General features: G+C 44.1%; 1 protein-coding gene across 6 annotated transcripts in view; it reads left to right on the top strand.

Annotated features, from left to right (window-relative positions):
* Ets65A (DNA-binding protein D-ETS-3) overlaps positions 1-25,931 on the top strand; it is a 149,951-nt gene that overhangs the window by 85,800 nt on the left and 38,220 nt on the right. For 5 of the 6 annotated variants that reach the window (XM_071680231.1, XM_071680233.1, XM_071680234.1 and 2 more), the window contains one exon: positions 24,088-24,144. In XM_071680231.1, coding sequence (XP_071536332.1) covers positions 24,088-24,144 — 57 coding nt within the window. Of the gene's footprint in view, positions 1-17,158; positions 18,151-24,087; positions 24,145-25,931 lie in introns of those variants that run through there. The other variant, XM_071680235.1, reaches the window with a different exon arrangement.

Here is a 25,931-nt window from a genome sequence, read left to right as displayed (position 1 = left end):
CTGTACTTCAGTAATGGTGAAGATGATATCTCCGATACATAGACCAAAAACCTGATGAATGATATGGATATCATCACGGACATCCTCCCGAAGGAAAAGATTCAGTCCTGAAATACACACACACAAACACACACCGTTTTCTTTAATTGCATACGGATGTACCTAGGGTTACAGACAGACTATATAATATGGTTAAAATGCGCTCGTTCACAACCGTTCTTAGAAAATAAACAGACCATATTATAATTAGTCTAAATTGAATTAATTATGCATTCCAAAACTTTTAAATTATGATTAATTGCCCAGACTAGCGTGAAAAATGAACCATGATAATTTTTACCTGGCTAGAGTTTCCCACGTGAAAAATAAAAAGCACATATGTAATTCGCTCTAAAAAATCTCTCTATGTGAACGAAAATGATGGGTGTCTCATGATCAGTTAATCCTAAGATGTGAGGGAACATTACTCCCATCAGCGTCTTGCGACACCCTGTGGCTAGCACTACGTGGAAGGCATCAGACGTAACTCGTAGGGTCATTGCCATACTTGCGTAGTCTCGTAAATAGCGGGGTTCGTCCTCTCAAAGGCTGAATAAACAGAAGTGTGTGTGTGTGTGTGTGTGTGTTCATAATTAAGGCAGTGAATGCTATAGTTTCCAAGTCATTTGTCAGGAGGGCAGATCGAGTCTGTGTGTGAGGATCGCTCACGTCTCCCACTTGCCGCGTGAGAACTTTGTAAACATTAAGACTTGCAGTTGCCACTTGCCTCAATAACATACTAATTATACCAGCGTCACGTGCTATCTACCCACATTATCTATCATCAGTGCATCTCTTGCTATTGTATACGGTGATATTTGACAGTGGGTGATGCAAAATGACGACAAACTTGGGAAAATAATTAGGTAAAGTGAGTGAAGAAACCGGCATCTGTGTGGAGGCGGGAAGAGCGCAACATACATCAGCTGAGATGCGCTACACACAATAGCAATATGATGACGTCACGCGCGCGCCACCCCGCCCTGGCTATCCATCACAGAGGAATGGATAGTCTTAACCCCCCCATCCCACCCCCAGCCATCACGTCACAGGCATAGGATAGGCCTATAGGCCCGGCTGCCGGGTACGTTTCTCACCATTTGTCTAGGCAATAAAAGTGCTGGTATCTGGCAACAATAGTTCGGATGGTGTGTTATATGTACATGAAAGTTGACCGTGGTTGACATATACTTTAACAGGTTTGGTCGTGTGTGTGTGTGTACTAAGACAGCGTCAGTGATATGGCCTACCTAACGATACCGTCTGAATTATTCATTGTACGCGAACACGCCAGCCGACCTACCCTGAGCCCGGGTGGAGGTGACTGCCATGCCAGAGTGTCTGAGGAAAACACTGAAGGCGTCAAGGCACCGATCGCTTTCATTAATCCGGATATTGCGCGTATCCGGATACTTAGGCGACTAACGGATGTGTCCGGTTGGCGCTGGTGTGGATATGATATATTGCGTTTGTTTTGGTTAACCGGCCCTGGGCCGTGGGAGATCACTCTTGTGTGTGTGTTTGTGTGAAAGAACATGTATTCTGGTAAACACCATTTCAGAGATACCCCGACCCCCTCATGATTTTTATGACATGTGTATACTAATAAATACAAATCAATGTGTACTGTTGTGGAGGATCCGCGATTGGTTCTGGAACCCGATTTACCCAGTCCCTAATCACTGGTTTGTTCTGTACGACGCGTCGGTAGTGCAGCCGTGGACCTGCAGGAGACCCTGGACCTGGGGTTGTAGGGTTATAACCCGAGGTGACTTGTGAAAGGAGCCCTAGGGTTGTGTGTGTGTGTTCGCGCGTACGCATTGTTAACTGCCGTATTGAAAATTACCTCCGCATCCACGTCACCCATGCCCGCCCGCCTCCGTACCGCTGTCATCCATGCCAATCACTAACCTGTCCATGCATCTCATCTCTCTCTCTCTCTCTCTCTCTCTCTCTCTCTCTCTCTCTCTCTCTCTCTCTCTCTCTCTCTCTCATGCCCTACATCCATTTCACTCCTTTGTATTTCATTAGTCGTCCTAATTTCCCGTTATAGATTTTTTTTACAGACATTTCTCTCTGAATTGTGTGTTTCGTTGTAATGTAATGCCGTGCGATGTTTCCGGGTCGTATTATGTGTTTTGTACCTCTACGTTGTAAGTCAGGTCCTTAACTCTTCTTCGTATAACGTAACGTTTCATATTCTTGTCAGAGAAAAACATTTCGTGGTTCTGTAGGGTCAAATGTTTCTGTTGTGTAAGACTAAACGTTTGATGATTTTTGATACTTGTTTTTTCATATAAGGCTAAGCATTTCTTGATGAAGAGCAAACTATTCTTGATATTTGAAACGTTTTTCGATTTTACAAGGCCTAACTTGTATTTTAAGCCTGATTTTTTTTTTCTTATTTTTTTTTACACTTGTAAGACTAAACGTTTCTTTTCATAACGTTTGTGAATCTTTTCTTGAAACAGACGCCCTAGCACTTCAAATATAAATGCCTCATTTTAATTTTTGCCTGTAGATGTGTAACTAGACTGATTAACCAGATTTCTGTCAACTGGTTTTATAAATTAGTTTAAACGCCACAAAAGTACAGCGAAACCTGCATTATTGACATTAATATGATTATAATGAAAGACTAAATCAACTGTATTTATTGTTGAAATATATTTGATTAATATCTTTAATATCTTACGGTACTTCAGAACAGAGCTCTTCATATTATACATCAATTATACAATTGATACATTAATTATACACTTCTGGGGTGTTGTATGTGAGGAATTTTAGCGTCCCATCTCAGACTCTCCCAGGGATTCGAACTGATAATTCCGTAATGATGCCCACACGCACACACTCTCCCTCTCTCTCCTCCCTCACTCTCACTCACTCTTCCCATGGAGTCTATTAAAGTCACTTGATCATTGCCAGTATTTGCCATGGCACATTCATTATTCATTACAGTGAGAGCCTGGCTCTCCTGTAATAGCCTAGTCACTATTTCACTGCTCTTTTCGATTTAGTGATGGCTGCAGGTCATCCTGCGGCGCCCCTAGAGTCGTGATCAGAAGGACTCGTTTCCTGAATCACAGTGTGGTTACTGTATGTCATATTATTTATGATGGTCTTCATTCAGTCGTTGTTTGTGGTTGATTTATCAGTGTACGGTTGACCTGAGGTCAATAATACCTCGTTGCAAGAGGAAGTGATGACCATTACCAAGTGCTTGCGCGCCTCTGCGTTCCGCCGCGGCTTTCCCAGCACCCCCGCCCTCATCATCATCAATATCGACCCATCATTTACTCTCCATTCATCACGGTCGGCCTTACGACCAGGGGACGCAAGGCCCGGATCCCCGCGGCCACGCGGGGCGGGTTGCGTGCCTGTGGTGGCCCCTGTGACCAATCAATGTATTAGACGTCAATTGACTACTACCAGCCAACTTTGTTTTGCTCACACGACGAAAAAAACGAAAACTTACGAAACCAAAAAAAAAGTATTAAAAGGGCTGTTGAGATGGGATGTCGGCAAATGCATCGTTTGTACGATCATTATATGTACGTTTAACGTAGGTTTTGATATATATATATATATATATATATATATATATATATATATATATATATATATATGTGTGTATGTGTGTTCGTGTGTGTGTGTATGGACGGTTGTGGATGTGGTACTTGTTTATGAGCCTAAACAATAGTTAACTCGTTTTTAGTGTTCATTTTTTTACGTCTGTCGTTTGAGGCTCATTTCTGAATTTCTCTCTCTCTCTCTCTCTCTCTCTCTCTCTCTCTCTCTCTCTCTCTCTCTCTCTCTCTCTCTCTCTCTCTCTCTCTCTCTCTCTCTAACTAACTAACTAAAACGCATTATGAATAAGTTTTAACCATTACAGTGTAACACTAAGACGTTTAGTTCAGATCTGACGACTAAACATAGTGTGGGGCCAGCTTAACAACTGCAGTATTATTTGACCTTGAAATTAATAATGGGTTCCAGCTTCACTTAACCCTTTGAGGACGACCATACGACCCTTGAGCATGACGGTACGACCACTGGGTAGGAGGGCCTGTCCTTTGACCATTCCCGGGTCAGGTCATAGGTCAGGCTATCATACTCACGGGTCATACAGTCATGGTGAAGGATCACTATGGTATTGCTTGGTCATACTGCAAGGTGTACGTACCCACTGATCTGTGGGGAGTATGACGATCCAGACTCACGTTAGGCTCAGATATATTGATACATTCTGACAAGTTCCATCTTTCCTTTCCTCTCATTCTTCACTTATTATCTTTAAGTTATCTCTTCATTATTCACCGTCTGTTCATTCCTCCCCATCGTTACCCCTTTGGTCACATGTCCCTCCGCTCTTTGTTAATCATAGTTTCCCCAACCCTCATGTTCTGTTCTTGGACATTACGTTTTCTATTCATTTCTTTCGTGATGTCTTTACTATTATTTTTGTTTTCTCCTGTCACTGATTTCCCCCTCCCCATTCTCTCTCTCTCTCTCTCTCTCTCTCTCTCTCTCTCTCTCTCTCTCTCTCTCTCTCTCTCTCTCTCTCTCCTGGGGGCCTAACAAGAGGGGAGACTAGCCATAATGACTGATAATCAAGAGTTGAGAGATTTACATGTACATTCACATGTTCATTTGCATACTGTGCGCCACACGGTCTAAACTGTCGCGTGCCGCGGGGTCGGGGCTGGCTGGCTGGCTGGTAGCTAGGATGGGGAGAGGGGGAAGTGATGGGTGATATAAGTGGGGAGAACGAAAATGATAGTGGGGAGATGATGACGTGGGAGATAAGAATGGGTTTACAGAGAACATGGATAATGGGAACACCCGAGGGCTGTCACCGAGGGCGTGCGGGTTGTGTGCTGTGAGGTAAGGACACGATACCCACCCACTCTTAAGGCGGTGGTGTGCGTTAAGGACACAGCACCCAGGCCATGATTAGCGTGGTGTGTTTGCTTGAGGACACAACAGGACCGTATGTTCGGTGGGGTACAAATGGGGCGTGGAGGGAGGGGTGGATGGGGGTTCCCACGTGGTAATGTTTTGATATGATCACAGGACGGCGGGTGGTGGCCCCCTCCCCCCTCCTCTCAGCGCCAGGCCGGGGGGGGGGGGGGGGGGGGAGTTAAGTGAAGTTTGACGAAAGTGTTTGCTGACACCTCCGTCATCATCAACTGAGTAACACACGCATAACCAATATCTTTCCCGGAGGTGACCAGTACAAAATGTATATCATCGCTTCCTGTACACATTACGGGAGGTTAGGATTTGTATAGATGATGTGTGTGTATAGGTGGAAGGCTGTTAGGTCTACAGGTTGATGAGTCTGTCCTCAGTACGTGTGGCAAGACGAGCAAGGTTTACCCACACAAGGCGCTGTGCACCGTCTTTCCCTCTGGTATTATGAAATTATATACCAGACGCGTGTTGTGTCGTGAGACTGTGAGGGGTGACCACTGTAAACCCTCGTCTGTGTTGTGGGGGGGGGGGGGGAGGTGTGGGTTACGACCTGATCTTTGGTGAGGTCATGCCTCAGGGGGTCGTACCGTCGTGATGAAGGGTGGTCGTCCTCAGCGAGTTGAGTGGAACTGTAGTTACGGCCTCTCTCTCTCTCTCTCTCTCTCTCTCTCTCTCTCTCTCTCTCTCTCTCTCTCTCCCCCCTCCTCCTCCTCCCCTCCAAGATAATCCTGGCGCCCGCCCCAGATGATCTCCATTAAGCCTGGGATAACTACAATTACTATAAGTAAACGTGTAACAGACTTAGGACGCTCAATTATACCTCTCCCAGGCTCTCTCTCTCTCTCTCTCTCTCTCTCTCTCTCTCTCTCTCTCTCTCTCTCTCTCTCTCTCTCTCCTGCTGTTGCGGGTGCCTTACATCTTTCTTCTGTTTTACTCTGTACTAAGACGGGCAACTCCCGGCACACGAGACGCCATGCATTTTCCCAAGGGTGTGATGAGTTGCCAGACACCGCAGGACGTGATGGACCCCCTAGTCCAGTGATGAACCTGATCGACTCAGCGGAGATGATGATGATGTTGTGCTGACGGTGTGGTTGATGGTGAGGGGATAGTGAGAGCGGTGATGGTGACTCTCCCCTCACCCACTCCCACCAGAGGGGGAATGCCGCCGCCTGGAGCGTGGGAAATACAAGTTCCCCTTAGGGGGTTAGCTTGGCACCCGCCGTATTTGACCAAGTGACCCGCAACGGACTAAAGGGGAGGGGGTCATACCCTTAGCTTCCCCCTTGCATCCCCTGGGGCGCTCTGACCACCCAGGGTGTCATAGCTCCCCAGGGGAGCGCTATGATCGCCCCTCTCCCCTCCGGCGTCGAGTTACAGAGGAGAGGACCAGGCCTTTGTGGTTTTAACACTGTTATCACTGATCGCTGGCTGGCCGCCTGGCTAATGCTCAACCCGTTTTTTATATCTTGTGTTTTCACGTTTATCTGTATACTTTAAATTCTGTTTTTTTTTTTTAAGGTATTTTAAGCACGAGACTCTAACCTTATCCCAGCCATGTACCGTTGAGACTAGCAGATCCTGTAAGTGTATATACATCATGGCCTCACCATGTGGACTCAGATGTGCACTTAAGCTGATGTGTTTACAGTGAGCGTAGTTATCGCGCACCCCCGCCTGTTGACGTCGCCTCGCTGATGTTATCTGATACTTGACGTTGATTTGCCCATTGTAGCGCTGCTATCGTACCCTTGATGCTATCTTACGGATATCTTATTATGCCTGATTATCACGTTATCTGCGAATTCGTTGTATATTCTGGCCCTCCGAACACACGGTTATCACGCGTGGTATTATCGTATTAGTGACCCCTTACAAGTGTTATGCCATACTCCGTTTTCTTATCTTGATCCTCTTATCGTGTCCTGTAAATTAGTGTTGTAAGCTTGACGTCCAGTGTGTTGCTGTACACTTAGCCTTGCTCTCGTGAACTTGCTGTACACTTGGTGTTATCGTGTACGCTTGACGGCATCACGATATCGCAAAGGACACTGATATGATGGGCTTGGCACACTCATATATTGCATGATATCATGATTGCACTTGACTGATACCGTAAACTGATTTGTCGTATCAATATATGTTTAATATTACTTACTATACTTCTTCCCACGTATTCCCTGCTTATCGTAGAAGGCGACTAAAAGGGGAGGGGTGGGGTAAATCCTCCCCTTCCGTTTTTAATTTTCCAAAAGAAGGAACAGAGAAGGGGGCCAAGTGAGGATATTCCCTCTAAGGTTCAGTCCTCTGTTCTTAACGCTTCCTCGCTTACTCGGGAAAGGGCGAATATGTATGGAATATATATATATATATATATATATATATATATATATATATATATATATATATATATATATATATGTATATATATATATATATATATATATATATATATATATATATATATATATATTATATATATATATTCGTTGATTTCAATAAATTAACGATTTATGGAATCTTATGGAGAAAACATGATATGCTAAGTTAATGTAATGATTCTGAGACCATACGGTCCAGTACTTTAGTACATAGCGGGTCAGTATTTGTCTACTTCAATAAATTAACGATTTATGGAATCTTATGGAGAAAACATGATATGCTAAGTTAATGTAATGATTCTGAGACCATACGGTCCAGTACTTTAGTACATAGCGGGTCAGTATTTGTCTACTTCAATACCATGGGGTCCAGTATGGTCCACTCCCGTACCATACGGTCCAGAAATGGTCCGCCTCTTCACCTCAGTACCATTCGGTCCAATACTGGGCCACTTCAGTATACACCGGCAATGGTCCAGTGTGAGACCGGCAATGGTCCAGTGTGAGTATGGCTCGGCAGCGGGTCCACTGTGAGGACCCAAGTCCACCCCAGGGTGGACCACGGGTATACATGACCAGCCCCGTGGTCCAGTATTGGGACAAGGACCGGAGTTGCACATAATGGCCCGTGGCCCGGCAGCGTCCCAAGGACCACGGCTCCACATAATGGCCCGGCGGCTGTGCGTGGAGAGGCGGGAGTGTCGGCCGGGCAGGAAATCACGGAAACTCGTCAGGTTGCCAAGTTTCCGACCTCCGCCCCGCCGGATGCGGCGGAAACGAGGCTTCGTCCCGCGTCCCGATCCCTTGCCCCTGACTACCTCGCCCGCTACACTACCACTCCACTAACACCCTCACAACGCATCCCTCTTCATTCATTTACGGTTTATTCATTAAAGATATTTTGGTTGGGAGATAATCTGATTAAGCATAATGCTTCAAGCGTACATTAATCGTATTTTGTAGGGAACAATGATAAAATGATTTTACTACATTACATAGACGTTCTATAACATCTGATTGCAACATATGACTGATTTATACTTATTTCACCTTCATCGAGGACGTCACATCTCCATCGTTCCCCTTAAAAATCAATAAAAATTTCGACAATGCAGTGGTCGAATCCTGAGCCGAGGGCGGGGATGTGGAGGCGGGCAGTGAGGAGGAGGGAGGGCGGGCGCCGCCAGGAGCTGAGGAGGAAAAACGCGGGAAGCCGACGGAGCGCGGGAAACGGGGGAAAAAAAGGCGGGAAAACTAGGGCTCTTGGATTCTCAGTGGCGGTAAAATGTTGGTTCTTAGGTCGCGGGAGATCCATCCCTCGGCCCTCGTCAATGAGCTGCCATTATCATACATCTGGGCCTGTTAAAAGACGGTCCAGCCCGCCAGCCAGCCTGCAGTGTATCCCCCCCGCTCACCGCCATTTAAAACTCCACAAAAAACGGGCATTGTGCTTGGCTTCATCCCTTGCGTTTGAGAGTAAGGGGAAATTCGAGGACATTAGCGCAACTGGGGAGGAAAATGAAATGAACACGATGTTGAGAGCTCAGGAAACGCACGACAAAGTTAGGAAACGCCGCGAAAAGCGAGTGAGAAATTGCCGCCGACTCCCTGTTTAGTGAAGGGGCGGGCGCGCTACCGTCTCGACCCACCAAGACCAAACCGTAATTTGGAACAAACTTTTTATGTCTTATGTATTTATTGAAGCAACTTATGCTAATGAGGAGTGGCAGGGAAAATAGGGGCAAGATTAATGAGTGTTCACAGGTTCGTTATGTGATAAATATATGGTGTAAATCTAAGCTTTCCCGTCGTCACGTGAGGCTGAGCTGTACTTGTTAACAGCTTACTCCATAAACAACCTTCCTCTTTTATCATTATCATCATCTAAAGATATGATAATCAGGAGTGAGAGGGAAAATATAGATAAAACTGAGTATATAAGACTGGGTTGTACTGGCATGCTTGATACAGATTTGCCATTTAAGTGAAGGACTCGAGAAATATAGTCATACGTAATGCTGTATATTGTGTAAGGTGAGCAATATGTTTACTGTGTCAGGATGATGAACTTACGGTGGATGGTTTGTGGAAATCCACTTCACATGGAAGCATTAGATAGTGGAGAAGACATTCATGGAACTGAGAGTTATCAAGTCATGGAGATGAACGTAGAAGATAGGTTGTGGAGTCGAGATGGATGATGACACACACACACACGGTCAGGTGAGGAGCCCCGTGAGGGGCGTCTCTTGTGGCTGGGGTCATACGGTTGTTTACTGACTTGTGCCGTGCGGCTCCGCACGAGCCAGACGTTACATGGAAACCTTAAGGGAGGAGCTTGTGAGAAAGAGGGGGGAACCCCCAGCAGGATTTCAGACTTTGGGGGAAAAGTATTGGTGTGTGGTGCAGTAGGAGGAGGCTGCCCCAGATACCCCCCTAAAGATGTATATCTCATCCTACAGGAATATAGATCACGGGAACCAGAGAACATCAGTGAGATAAACACTGATAAGGAGGCATCCCACACGAAGACTGGATGCCCTGGAGGTGTAATAATAAGAACGAACTGGGAAGTCTTGGGACTGAGGAAGGAGTGATAGGGAGGAGGGTCTTGGGACTGATGAAGGAAGCTTAGGGAGTGGGACTTGTAGAAAACGAGACGTGGAGGGCTGGCCACTGAGGAAGACAGTGACAGACAGAAGCATGAGAAACAGTAGTTAGGGTTCGAAGCCTCTCAACGCGTCCGAGGATTTTCTGGGGGAAAAACAAAGAATTTAAAGGTTTGTTTTGAGTACAGCGTAGAACGTACAACGTTGCTAGTGTATCATGTGCTATATCTGTGGCGATGGTGGTAGATAGACTGTACCCACTGTGGTAGAAGAAGTTTGATATAAATGTGCGCTTTTAGTGAATTAAAAGAGTTGATTATTAATGTCATCCACAAGTTTAACGTATGCAAATTTAAATCTCTTGTCTTTTAATGATAACACAGAGGAAGAATACAATAACGCTCGCCTATTTTAAGAACGGCCAGTATTTCTATTTACCTCAAGAACGGGAAATTACAGAACCCGGATTTTATGTTAAAGGCACGACTGTGTTATGGATCCTGCATACATTCGTTCACAAACGGAGGCTTGAGAGAACTGCTTCCAGAAATCTTAATTGCCACTTTGAGTTATATAATTTGTTTGAACATATAAATGAAAATGAAAAATAACGTTGAGTGATTCAAGACGATTTTTGTAGACATCTTAGTTATAAGATCAAAAACAAAAATCGTATTAAACTGAACGATTACATTTTCAAAAAAGAATTGAACAGATAGACTAATGTTAGAAAACGTCTTGCAACCGTTGGGTAGGTGGAGAAACATCAACACAGGGACACACATTCAAAAATGGATCTTTAGCACAGTGACCGAGAATGAGATTCGAACTTCGAGCTGGGGTTCCTTCCTTGCACACTTCAAAGTTTTCGCAATTAGCTGATTGGATAAGATTTCAACACCGGTCAGGCGGGTGATTTACTTTTAAAAGCGTTCTTGCCTTATTTTATATGGTGTAAATAAGTGTTTTACGTACTAAGAAAAAAGTATCTGGTCAGAGTCGCGTATGAAACAGATTTTTTGTATCATTTTTAATCTGTTCACATTACAAGTTTTGTAAATTATTTTACTCGTAATATTACTTCCTTCTACACTTGATTTCTTTTATCTTTTTTCTTATTAATTTGAAATGAATTCAATTTACTCTTTACAACAGCCTCTGTTGCCCCTTTAACAATTTATAACTCTAGCAGTATTATTGTTTACAACTTACTTTAACAGTGTATATAAAAGATTTTTGTCTTTAACATTTATGTTTACAACTTCGTGTAACAGTTTGGGGTGTATACAACTCTTCGTATTTTTTTTGTTTAGCTGTTTACAGCATTCTTTGATAGTTGTTTACAACTCGCTTTAACCATTTGCCTGTTTACAGATTCCTTTTAAGTTTAATCTTTTTTTTTTTTACCTGAACTGTGAAGTTGTTCAGAACTTCCCTTTAAGAGTTTGTCTACAACTTCCTTTGGGTGTTTACAACTTCCTTCAACAGTTTAACAGCCTACAAGTGTTGTTGTTGCCCCGAACAGTTTATGTGTGACTGTTTACAAGGGTTGAGGAGCGGGCAGTGTTTGGGTCGGTTACATCAGGAACAAGCGGAAGGCGGAGGGAGCCATATATTCCCTCCAGCATTCTTGCCACTCGAGCTATAACCCTTAGAGGAACAAAAGATCCCTGGACTGTGTACATTTCTCCATCCTCAACCTTCCTGCATCCCTGTGCCTCTCCAGATGAACCGGCCGAGACACAGACTTGGCTTACAGAGATGAAATACAGGAACATTAAGAGTGAGTGAGGAACAGATATGGCGACTCTGTTGTGATTCGTGAAGTAAAGAACCATGAAGTAACTGGAGAAGTCGTTATGGAAGAAAATGGAATGTGAAATGCTGGAATAACAACGGAAAATGAGTTATAGGCATGAGAATAAGATAAGAGATAGTGAAATGAGAACAGAGGTAGTAAATGAAATAAGACACGTAATAAAGGTGAATTGGAATGGAAAAGAAAAGGAATGAGAAAAGAAATTGGAGTTTAAAGAATTAGATTGGATACGATCAAGGAGAATGAGAAATACTGTAACAAGAACCAGTACATGACTCAGGCAGGGGACATCCCCCTGGGAAGTAACACACACGTCACCAGCATCAAGACCCAACCCAGCAGGTTCTGGGACAGACGATGATGATGACGTGTTACAGACACAGGTCGTCAGAAGGACGCCCGTGGCCGCGACCTGTGGCAGGAATGTGTGGTATCCCTCCGTACTCTGGCTACGACTCAGGCCTGGTGTAGGAAGTATAACAGACATACACAAGACTGAAAATCAAACATTGCCTGTGTTCATCCACCCATATAGGTATATAATGAATGGATATAACGGAGTGATTAGAATAAGGACTAATGTACGTTTATGTGTGTCACGAGTTGATATGAAATGCCTCATTTGTCAGGGTGGAACAGACCATAGGATGGTACCTGAAGACGAAGGCAAGGCCAATTTTCCGAATACAACAACAGGTGATTCATTCACAGTAAGTCGTCAGCTGACATGCACTACTGCAGGTGATCTGACTACACTGGTAGTTCACTTGTTACAAAGGTCATTCATCATGCCTCCTTCATACGTTGTTGAAGAATGTTCATTCTCAGTGTATTATTATTGTCATTATTATTATTATTAGTAGTAGTAGCAATAATGATAGTAGTTGTAATACTACTACAACCGGTACAGCCTCAGCCATAAGAGACATACTTAATACGAGAGTAAATGAAGGTAGTAATTACCAGTGTGTGGTTACCTACTGCAAATATATGGAGAGTGTGGGAGAGATGATTAGATAAGAAGGGAATAGATCGCGATTATGTACGGAAAGAGATCCACACACACACACACACACACACGCACACACACACACACACACACACACACACACACACACACACACACACGCGGGCTGGAGGGCGGGAGAGGCGTGTTTGTTTTGGTGTAGAAGAGCCATCGACGGCCTAATGACTCGAAATTAATGTGTGGCTTACGCCCCTCTGGCTCCACCATACTCCCATATCTTTCCTTCTGCTTCTGCTGGATATGCTGCCCTCACCCCCTGCTTCTGCTTCTACTCCACCTGCTTCCATCCTGTTTGACCACCTCACGCTGCTCTCTGCTGTGAGACAAACTCACTCTCTCTTCAGAACCAAGAACTTGGGCAAAGATATTCTCACCAGTGTCGCACTGGTGGGGCGCCAGAGATGATGGTGATGGTAGTGATAGTGATGATGGTGATGGTAGTGATAGTGATGATGGTGATGGTAGTGATAGTGATAATGGTGATGGTAGTGATAGTGATGATGGTGATGGTAGTGATAATGGTGATGGTAGTGATAGTGATAATGGTGATGGTAGTGATAGTGATAATGGTGATGGTAGTGATAGTGATAATGGTGATGGTAGTGATAGTGATGATGGTGATGGTAGTGATAGTGATAATGGTGATGGTAGTGATGATGGTGATGGTAGTGATAGTGATGATGGTGATGGTAGTGATAGTGATAATGGTGATGGTAGTGATAGTGATGATGGTGATGGTAGTGATAGTGATGATGATAGTAGTGGTGATGGCCATGGTAGGTCCTGTGGTGAATTTGGTTGTTGGTAAATTTCTCCGTTCAAAGACTTTCCTGATAAGTGTTACTTGAAGATTGTGCCGGTGTTACTTGAAGATTGTGCTGGTGTTACTTGAAGATTGTGCTGGTGTTACTTGAAGATTGTGCCGGTGTTACGTGAAGATTGTGCTGGTGTTACTTGAAGATTGTGCTGGTGTTACTTGAAGATTGTGCCGGTGTTACGTGAAGATTGTGCCGGTGTTACTTGAAGATTGTGCTGGTGTTACTTGAAGATTGTGCCGGTGTTACGTGAAGATTGTGCTGGTGTTACTTGAAGATTGTGCCGGTGTTACGTGAAGATTGTGCTGGTGTTACTTGAAGATTGTGCTGGTGTTACTTGAAGATTGTGCCGGTGTTACGTGAAGATTGTGCTGGTGTTACTTGAAGATTGTGCTGGTGTTACTTGAAGATTGTGCTGGTGTTCAGAACACTTGAGTATGAGGCATAGTTCATGTACACCTCACCGTACACTCGCTGAACAACTCGTGCATTTTACTGTACAATGTTTGAACAACTCTTGATTCAGAATACATCGTTTGAACAATCCTTTCAGATACAATCAACACAAGGATACTATTTTTGTTATCATCTACGTACCATAGATAGATGGATGCTTTATTGTGCAGAAATTTATTTTATGTTCATTAGTTTTAACTATAACTTTTTACCGATAGACAACTATATTAGATGTCATATGATATATCTCATCTTTCATAATAAACTGTATCATATTATTGTAATTGATGATGATAATTGCCTCCATAGCATTAAAGATGGTTCTTGATAGATACGAGAGCTGTAGAAGAAAGGTTTATGCATGATACAGTCAAGACTATAGATTGATTTATGTAACTTGTGTATGGAAAGTGAAAATTCTGCTTGTCAGGAAATATTATATATATATATATATATATATATATATATATATATATATATATATATATATATATATATATATATATTACCTGTAGAACTTACAGAAAAGTAGGACTCCTGTCTGTTCCTGAGTACACGTTCCTAATGGTATGTTGGCAACCCCAGGTTTCTGTAGAAGTGTTGCGTGACGTCATAGTAAAGTTAGTATCTGGTTCGTTACAAAAAGTTCCAGACCTGTGTTTATGTGATAGTTTACATGTAAACCACTGGCAGACAAAAGTAGCTCCCTGTGGATAAGACACTTGCTAAGAAGCAAGTTTGGGTGGATCATGAAGTTGCACGTCTCTCTCTCCAGGCAGATTACGAGACGTGAACAGGTGTTTCTGTTGTATAAACTGTTCGTGGGAAGAAGTTCCGCACTTGTTTATGTGTACACTACGGTAAACAAGCTTCTGTTGTATACTAATGTTTACATCTGTACACCAGGTAAACAACCTTCTATTGTATACTCTTGTTTACGTTAGCCAATTTCCTAAGCAAGATCTTCCTTGAGTAGTTTACGCGTAAACAAAAGCTTGTCGTTCCTGGTGTAGACATTGCCCGTTGTCCACAACACTGACGCGTTGGCCTCACTGGGGGGGTCACAGCGGTGCCGGTATCAGGGGACCCCCTCCCCCCGGAAGCCGTGCAGGACATTAGATTCACAAAGCTTGGCTCAGAGTTAAGGAACCTTGACCACAAAGTTAAGGGCTGGTTATATGCGCGGAAGATAACCTTGGCTACTCTGGACACTTGGGAAAAGTGGTGTTGAGAAACATTGTCGATGCCTTTTTTTTTTTCGTTTGTTTGTTGTTTGTTTACTCAGGCACATGCGTATGACAACTTTGGCGAAAGGGGAGGGGGGTGTCCCAGGCAATCTTGACAACACTGGTTACTTTGAAACATGTCTAAAGTAACCTTAGCAATGCTGGTGGCACAGAAGTGTCTAAGACAACCTTGGCAGAGCTTCATACTTAGAAGAAGGTGGAATGTAACACTGGCAACGCTGGTTACTTAGAAACGGATGGAAGCGAATCTTTGGCAACGTTGATCAATTGGAAATAGGCGTAAAGTAATCTTGGCACCGCTGCTTACTTGGCAGTAGTTGTAAATAAAACAACCTTGACAAGCATTTACTTGGAAAACGTGTAAAAGAGCTTTGGAACACTTCCACAGAAGCAGGTGTAGACCGTGTTTGATGAAACACTAACACAAGGATGTACGTACGTGTGTTGATGTTCTCTTCCTTTGTGTTTTGTGGTGTTTCACTGACTTGTTTACGGCTGGATTTGTGTGTCTTAAGGTTTGTAGTATTGTGGACACCTAAGAAAAATCTTAAATCCCTCATTGTCTCGAAAATAGAAATATTTTGTATGTACCAGTCTTGTGGTTTTGTGGACTGTTTGATACCGTCACAGGACTGGTGGCTTGTGGGCCAGTTTAACTTTATGGTTGGAGACGTGTTGCTTTGAAGATTTGTTTTTTTAGGGTTTGTAGGTTTGTAAAGGTAGGGTTTATAGGATTTTAGGTTCTTTTGTATAAGTGTGGTGGTTTATAGTATGTAGCATTTTACATTTGAACTTTTTTCTTGGTGGATTTTTGTTTTGTGGGTTTGGTTAGCCATACGTGTACGGTTTAACACATTCTAGAGTTTATAGGTTTGTGGGGTTTTGTTTTTATATCTTAAGTGAGGTAATTGGTTGATTGGCATGAGACTTTGTTTACTGGGGTTTGGATTTGTAGATTTGTGTGTTTGTTCTTCCTTGGAAACAAGATTATTACAGAAGGGAGAGAAGGCAGGGTTTTGTATGTTTGTGGGTTTGTTATTATGCTGAATCTCTCTCTCTCTCTCTCTCTCTCTCTCTCTCTTAGGCTGGGACTGGGGGGGCGTGGGTGTTCATCTCCGATGCCTTTTGTCTTTTCCCCAGCAACATCAGCATCCTCCTAGTCAGCTAGGGGCTGAGCTTAGCTCCCAGCATCACCTAGCCCTGCCTGCCCTCGACACGACACCTCCCCTCGTAGCCCCCCTCCCCATATGTCACAGATTTCAGGCTGAAATAATTTTCTCCTCAGTTCTCACGCTGTGTGTAGGAGGAGGGAGTCTTGCCCAGCCATTTGTCGATATTTCCTCGCTTGGAGAGTGTCTGTGTGTGTGTGTCTGTGTTTGCTTCTCTCTCCCCTCTTACCACTCCAAGATGGATGCTGCTTAGAGTCTCAAGATCTTTTTTTTTTTTTTAAATGCACGACTCCAAAAAATATGGGCATTAGCGTTATATACGAGTGTTAATGACTGTACGGGGATATTAAATAGGGGAAGAGGGGAGATTTAAAAGAATCGGTTGGGTTCGCTATAACGAGGGGAGGGGAGGGGAGTCTGGCCCCTCCCTCCCACCACAAATCCTGTTTTCTATTGGCCACGGAAGTCGCCAACCCCGCCCAGTCACTAGCGCGGAAGATGCCAGGCAGGGTTTTTCCTCCAGTTTGTTTTCCCATGAGGCACACTTCACACCACTCACACTTTCCCCAGTTCCCTGGCTCCACTGACGATAGCGATAGGTTATCGCGGGCGTTATTAAGACGCGGGGCCTCGCTGGCACAGATTGCGTTTTTTCCCCGACGTAAAAATAGTCGAGAGGAATCGAAGCGTCCGGAAGCGTCCGGCACGGTTCGAAACGGTCGGCAACCACGATGGAGGTCTTGATATTGGCTGCCATGGCGGAAACGCGCGCACTCCCGGCCCCGCGCCCACAAGCACAGCACAACCGGTCCTCAGCCGCCACATCCGAACCGGTTATACGCCTCTAGCCCGAAGAGAGAGAGAGAGAGAGAGGGAAAAAAAGAGGGGAAAAGGGGGAGTTTAGAGACGTCCGGGGTCCGTCTCCCGTCTTTCTGACTGTCTCTATTGTGGACGCACAACCCAACGCACCTGCTCCTGCTCCTGCTTTACGTCTTGTTATGTGAATCAATCAAGTGCTTGCGTTACGTCGTCCACTCCACCACCCCCCCAGTGCTTGAGTGTGCTTACCTGGTTTTCATTATATTGTTGATTCAATCGTCTGTGACGAGGTTATATATGTCGGAGCGGAAGCAGCCGACGGACGGGCTGGCGGCAGCCATGGTGTAACCCGCAGCTCACGTCTCCTACTACACCGTAGAGAGCAAGTGTGTACGACGCTCGCTAAGACCAAGTGTGACACCCTGACCCCCGCACGCGCTCCTGCCGCCGCCCTCTCCATACTGACCTAAGGGTGACCCTACGTGACCTCTCACCCCCTCCTACCTCCCAGGCCACGACGGGTGTGACCTAAATAAAAAAAAAAAGATAAACTATAAGCCTTTAACGCGACCCCGCGGGCCGACGCGTCGCTAGCTAGGGTGACCTCCCGCGAGCCAGGGGTGACCCCGCATGAACCTGGCCGTCCCGAGGCTGACCCAGGTGACCTAAGGTGACCCCCCCGGCCCTGCCCCATGACCATGCTGGACCTAAAGAGTTCGACGCCTGACTACCTGCCGAGGACGGGCCCGCTCTCCAACTTCTCTATGCTCTTCACCGGTAATTATATAGGTTGTCAACCATTCTTCCTCTTACTGTCGTCCTGGTGGTAGAGTAGAGCCCAGCCTTGTACTGCTAGAGTCCAGCCTTGTACTGCTAGAGTAGAGTCATGCCCAGTGCTGTCAGTGTTGCTGTGATTAGAGTCTTTCAGTTGCGGTGTTGGAATACAGGAGCCGCTGCCCTCCCTTGTGTTGCTAGATACCCAGTGTTATGATCTTGCTACAGTAGACCCCGCCTGCACCTCTTGTAGTATGGGTAAAGTAGAGATCCAGTGTTGTGTTTGTGTTGTAGAGCACAACCCAGAGCTGTTTTTGTGCCAGAGTAGAGCCCACCGCCCTTTGTGATTGTAGAAACCCATGGTTGTGCTTGTGGTGAAGTAGAACCCGCTGTTGTGGTATTAAAGTAGAGAGCGAGTGTTGCGGTTGAGACCCAGAATATGATGGTTGTAACGGACCCGCCTCTGGGGATAGAAGGGTTCCGTGGTAGACACATAAACAGTAGATCCTTAACCAAGATCTACCAGTAACTACTTCTGCAGACGGTAGATATTGTCGTCTCCAGAGTTATAACGACTTTAACAGAGGGTATATATATATATATATATATATATATATATATATATATGTATATATATATATATATATATATATATATTCATATATATATATATATATATATATATATATATATATATATATATATATATATATATATATATATATATTCATATATATATTCATATATATATATATATATATATATATATATATATATATATATATATATATATATATATATATATATATATATATATATATATATATATATTCTTTTCTTTTCATACTATTCGCCATTTCCTGCATTAGCGAGGTAGCGTTAAGAACAGAGGACTGGGCCTTAGAGGGAATATCCTCACCTGGCCCCCTTCTCTGTTCCTTCTTTTGGAAAATTAAAAAAAAAAAAAACGAGAGGGGAGGATTTCCAGCCACCCGCTCCCACATATAATGTCTTTCCAAGTCTGGTTAAGTTTTTAAAGTAACATGAAACTGACAGTAGACCACATGTAGGGAAAGCAGGAACTACACTCATGACCACCATGGCTTTACATGTGCGGAAGTACACATGCTGACTACCACAGAAAAAAAAAAATATATATATATATATATATATATATATATATATATATATATATATATATATATATATATATATATATATATATATAGATATAGATATATAGATAGATAGATAGGTGGTGGGTATTTTCGGGTGCCCGTGGTTCCTTGTGAGAGATCTTCCCTGAACACTTTGGTTGAACAAGCTGTGATCATGAAATGTTCTTCAAGAGTTCTACAACCTTTGTGGGTAGATATATGGAACGCTCGCGGTTAGAATATGAAAACCATAGAAGATAAAGGCCTCTACGTATAGCCTTTTCTTAAGCAATACAGTACTTGAAGGGTTCGAACGCTGAGCCATTTACGTGACCTTTTACTGGACCGAAGATCCCCCCCCCCCCAAAAAAAAAAAAAAAAAAAAAATAAGCTGTTTATTGAACCTTTCCTGGGCCGTGATATGGTGGAGAGGAGAGAGTTATGAATAATTCAGCTACGCTGGGTTACCCATCTCCAGCCCGGGCCGAATAAGGACATATGTAAACACTGTGTGTGTGTGTGTGTGTGTGTGTAAGACCACACGAAAAGAAAAACCTTTAGTGGTTAGGTTACGAATTTGTAAGATACTCAGTGGTTTATATTATGGGGTCGGGTGTATATATATATATATATATATATATATATATATATATATATATAAAATACTTGTTTTACAGATGTTATGGATGTGTGATATGTATGTTTACATGTGATGATTAACCCCCTCATAAGGAGGACGGTGTGATGAATGGTGGTGACCGCCAGGCCTTTCTGACCTGATCCACGCGGGTCAGGTCAGAAACCTGCCCAACATACCCAGGAGATCGAACCGTCGCACTCGGAAAGTTATACCGTATACATGCATCAAGTATTGTGTGTGTGTGTGTGTGTAGCTTCCCTGACTGGTCTCGATCAATTTGTTAACATTATCTATCTGTGTGTAGTCGATCTGTTGACCTCGTGCGTGTGTCCGGCCACCCATCCAATCCCCTCACCAATAAAGGTGGGGGATAGGACGCACTTAACAGTACACGTGTATAATCAAGTCGTAATTATTAGCTACAGATAATTGTGGAAAAAGTCCATATGTATACAAAGGGAACTGTTTGTATGTAGAGCGACATACGCGTGGTGAAGAATGTTTGAATCCTTCCAAGATTGTGATCTTAGGTTTGCACTGATTATAAGTGATGATAATCCTTTCACGCTGTGGATGATTATATGATAATCCTCAATAATCACATGTAATTGTTAACAACTAATGATAAATATAAAATGTTATAAACGACGTTAGTAATAAGATGGCAGATGTTCTTTATAACTTTAGTCATTAAATGCTAATGTTATTAATTTTAGTTATAGATAGTATATGTTATAATCAACTTAACAATATACATCTTGCATGTTACAGATATTTTCGCTGTATATTTGTGTACATATAATTTATTTGTTTCTATGGAACATCACATTGGTTCATTTCGAGTTAGAATTTTCATAATTTTTTTTAGGATTAGATTTAGAAGGCAATATGTATTGACATTAAAGGCACACAAACCAAATGTTGATACAGATTACTTAACTGTGAAGGAAATTAACATTAACGATGCAAGATGTTAGAATTGTTAATAAAGCAAATGAAGATGTTTGTATTTATAGGATTTTTTTTCGGCGTCACTGAACTGTTTCTGGAAGAACAAAGTATCCAACAGTGATGTTCTGTCATTAAGGTCGGTGATCCAGAGGGACAAAGTGGCCAGATGGTCCTTCAGCGGTGAACAATATGTAGGGGTCGGGATGATAGGGTTGCAAGTAGGGGAGGAACGTCAAGGGAGGGAGGGAGGGAGAGAGAGAGAGAGAGAGAGAGAGAGAGAGAGAGAGAGAGAGAGAGAGAGAGAGAGTATGGGAAATAAAGGGATAGAGAGACGATAAGAGAGACGGGAGAGAGAGAGTCATATGACAGATATTGGCATGATGAAGGGGTGAGAAGGTGGGTTTGGGGGGGGGGGAGATAAGCGTTTGACACAAACACTTTCAATTCGCTTTGAAACATTTGATTTGTATATCGTGATAGACGGGGCCTGTTGGACGGTATATGTGTACACAGACACAGAGGGAGGTGTCTGGACGGTATGTATGTATGTACACACACAGACACAGAGGGAGGTCTCTGGACGGTATGTATGTATGTATGTACACACACAGACACAGAGGGAGGTCTCTGGACGATATGTATGTATGTACACACACAGACAGAGAGGGAGGTGTCTGGACGGTATGTATGTACACAGACAGAGGGAGGTGTATGAGGGGCCGTGTGTGTATGTGTGCAGACGGGGGGGGGGGGGGGGCAGGCTTGGCGACCCTCCTCGACTGAAGCCGTGAAATGCATTGGATTCGCTTGGTTAACACGCATTGACGATGGCCTTTTGTCCCGTGCCGTCGCCTGCGTCGTCGTCGGCGTGGTAGCTCGTTACCTTGTTGTCGGCTTTACCAAGTAATTAGGCCCAGTAGGGGTTCTGATAGTTAGAGCCGCGCCCCTCGTTAGAAACCGCCGCCGTGATTGGCTAGTTGAACTGCCATCGTGCAGCTTCGTCTCTACGTGAAGAAGTCACAGTTTGAGCAGATTCGTACATCTCGGGTATTGAACCTCAGTGGTCATGCTTCGTTATAGACCGTGACGTCATAAAGGCTCGTACGAAGGGAGTGAATGTAACGCGGATGTGTTGACGGTAAATTCCTGTGTACCGCTGTACGATTGATGGAGCTTGTGTCTTGTGTACGTTTGGACGGTACCAGATCATGTGTGGAAGTAGTACAGTAACTAATCTATATGAATCAAAATGTAAATAGATACATTTTGTTTATATGTATATCATACTAACGGACGTGACTCGGGCATAAACAGACAGACTACGGAAAAAATAACAGAAGTTCTCACAGCATCTTATGTGTGTGTAGAGGTGCTTGTGCGGCTGGGAGGGTTATTGCAAGAGGGAAGGAGGAAGGCATACCACAGGTTGGCTGCTCGAGAAGAGGTTGAGGTATGATAACGGTCAGTCCTGGTGTGGCTGGTCACACACACACAAACTACAGGAAGCGTCAGCCAGGCGCGTGCCCCGGGTCTAGCCAAGCCTTGGTGGCAGAGGGACGCACAGCCCCACACACACATACCTCACCACGACAGCAGTCACGTGGTGGTGATACACGTGTAACACACGTCATGAACAAGATCCAAACTTGTAGCCAGATGTCACTCTTAGCATGGCGCCATCCCGGGGGTCGTAACAAATCCCTCACGAATGCCAGTCCAGTCCCGCCGAGGACCTCCTCACTCCAGTGGGGGGTGTCATTTCCCCTGCTGCTGGAAGTAGCGCAGTCTTGGAGGAGGGAGAACTCTTGGTCCAGTTCTGTGGTGGTATTACTCCACCAGCCACATAAACCACCTCGTTCCTCATGACTTCATATAATACCTTGTGTATAACTAATCAAGATCAATTACCATCCATTCTTCCCCCTCCTCCTACCCCCACTCAACTGCCTATTCTCTCACCCCACCCCACCTCTCTCTCTCTCTCTCTCTCTCTCTCTCTCTCTCTCTCTCTCTCTCTCTCTCTCCTCCCTCTCTCCTTCCCTCTCTCCCTGAAGCGTCCCCCCTGCCCTCACGTGGGCTTCCTCCCTATTCTTCGTACCTCCCTCACTCTTAGGCTGTCATCTCCCTTTCCCCCCAGGGCTTCCTCACCCCCTCCCCCAGCGGCTGGGCGGCGCTGGAGCGCAATGAATGAATCAGCCACGCCTTGTTGCGCCCAGGGTTTAAAAATCCACACGGGCTCTGGCCGTTAGTTGAGGGATTACTCGAGCGTTCGCGGGGGATTACTTTTGCTGTTAGAGAGGGATTAGAGTGACCTCAGACGTTAGAAAGGATAAGTGTGGGATTAGCGTGAGGCGTCAAAGGGGGATTAGTGTGGCCCGAGTGCCACCAAGAGAGAGATTAGCGAAGTGTTAAAGAGAGTGATAAATTAGGGATTACTGTAGCTTTTATAAGGAATCAATATAAATGACTGGTGAAGGATTAATGTATGATGTGGGTTGATATAAGAGTGATTATGTTGTGTTAAGATTGATATAATAGTGTGGGATTAATGTAGCATTATTGTGGGATTACCGCCAATTAAGAGATCATAAAATCGAGGCCGGATTACCGTATGGGTTTGTTAAGGATTCCTGGAGAGTAATTGGGATTTAATAGAGTTGGAGATTATATCTGATATTCTTGAGGGATTAATGTGGTATTCTGGAGGGATTAATATAGTGCTCTAGAGGGACATTAAAGTGACTGTGATGACAGTTAACTAAACTAATTAACACTAACCTTGTTAGCGATAAACTAATCAGCAAACCAAACTGTTAAACATTGCCAAGTAAGATAAAGATGTTTTCAAACCATGATATTATTATAGTTTCCTTTGATATTCGACAGACTGTGAGTGCCATAATACCTTATTTGATCTTCGAAAACATTAGGAAAATGTATATATTTCGTATTGTATATTGTGTTTTTGTGAATAGCAGGATGATACAATTTTGTTCTGTAACGAAAATAAACTATGTATTTTGTGTTGTTCTTTCAGTGTTTTGTATCTTTATTGTATTCATATATTCCCGTAATCTTCGTTAGATATTTTTTCGTATTTATGTTTTAATGTATCATTAGAGTATCTTATGCATATCAAGTTGTATTGAATAACACATCTTGTGTTTCAATGTTACTAATTTGTTTTTCTCCGTCACGTTGCAGACCCGAGCTACAAATCGGCGTGGGGGTCGCCAGCTTCGCCTGCCTCCCAGACACAAGGTCAGTCCCAGCCCACAACCACGTTTTCCTTAATACTCACCACCAGTGACCCCGTTTTCCTTTATGCTGTCCACCAATCACAGACCAGGCCCTCGCTTTCCTTTGTTTTGTCGACCTCTCATCAATCCAGAGTTCTGCTTTCTACTGTGTCGTCTAATCGTTGCTCGGGGAACCCGTTTTCTTCTTAAGCTGTCTACCCGCTTCCCAAGACTCCACAAGTTACCGTCCTTGCTGACTTTTTCCTACCTGGGTCATGGCGTTACTTGTATGTATCATTTCACGTTTAATATTAATTATATTTTCTTCCCTGCATATCATTTAACATTGTAGTGTCTCCCAGTGTAAATGGTATTTGTTGAATGTTGGAAACAGTATTTGACAGGCTCATTCCATTTCTTGACCGGCAACAAGACAGGGAGATGAAAGGCGTTGGGTAGAGAGTAACACGGTTACAAACGATAGTCACAGTAAACAGCACGGGAAAATTAGCACCATGATTACACCTAATCACAACAACGCCACAAAACCACCATGATATAAACCACAACGCCACACCATAAACCACGATCGTTAAAACAATATTGATAAAAACCCAAACCTCGGGAGAAGTGAGACTGAGCGACACATCTCATTTTGACCATTATTGAAGGTGAAGGGAAAAGGGTGTTGCCCTTAGGTCATAGGCAGGCTTGGAGGAGGGTCTTTGAAGGGAAGCGACTGAAGGGGAGGCTTGGAGGGTGAGGTCATTGAGGTGAAGCCTGGAGGGAGGTCACTTAAGGTGTGTGGGGGGGGGGGGTTGTAGGGACGCCATTGAATCCTTGAAGGTGGAGTGATTGGATAGGGGCGGTGGACTGATGATTGGATAGGGGCGGTGGACTGATGATTGGATAGGGGCGGTGGACTGATGATTGGATAGGGGCGGTGGACTGATGATTGGATAGGGGCGGTGGACTGATGATTGGATAGGGGCGGTGGACTGATGATTGGATAGGGGCGGTGGACTGATGATTGGATAGGGGCGGTGGACTGATGATTGGATAGGGGCGGTGGACTGATGATTGGGGGGGGGGGGATGTTTGTGGTAGATTGGTGATGATAGTTTTGGAATGGTACTGGCGGGGGGGGAGGGAGACAGTGTAGTGAGTTGGTGTAGAGGGCGATGGTGACAGTGCTAATGTTGGTGATGACAGCTGTAGTGTTGGGGGTGATATTCCCAGTGGTGGAGGTGGTGTTGAGAGTCGTATTGATGCACCACCACCACCACCACAGCAGGTGGTGGGGGACGGAAATGGGTATGTGATGAAGTGTTGATTTTTCCCGTGGTAACAAATCAGTCGTCCTCAAAATCACATCAGAGCCTTTTACTGGCAGGTTATAACATCTCACGCCCTTAATGGGTTGTGGCTAATGGCTGAAAAATAGGGGAGGGATGGGTGGCGGCTACCACAACTGTGGCAGGCTGTAAGAGGGTTGGTGGCTGATAGAGATTTGGCAAGCCAGAAGAGGGGTGCCAGCTGATATATATAAGTGAGGAAAGATATAAAGCGAATGCCGGCTGATATAAGTATAGCGAAGTATAAGGGGTTATAAGTATCTGTTGATTATAAAGATAGGTCGTATTACTTATACACGTGAGTCAGATTATTCCACTACTTTTCTTTAGTGTATCGTACCACAAAGGCTCACTGGAGTTGACTCCATAAGTGGTGGAAATATACCACGGTGTTGGCAGCCGTTTATTTAAGTGAGTGCAGTTGATACCCATGTAAGTGTTGTCATGTCATGGA

The sequence above is a fragment of the Panulirus ornatus genome, chromosome 31, assembly GCF_036320965.1.
Source record: "Panulirus ornatus isolate Po-2019 chromosome 31, ASM3632096v1, whole genome shotgun sequence".
Taxonomy (NCBI): Eukaryota; Metazoa; Arthropoda; class Malacostraca; order Decapoda; family Palinuridae; genus Panulirus; species Panulirus ornatus.
This window is presented reverse-complemented; position numbering and strand designations above follow the sequence as displayed.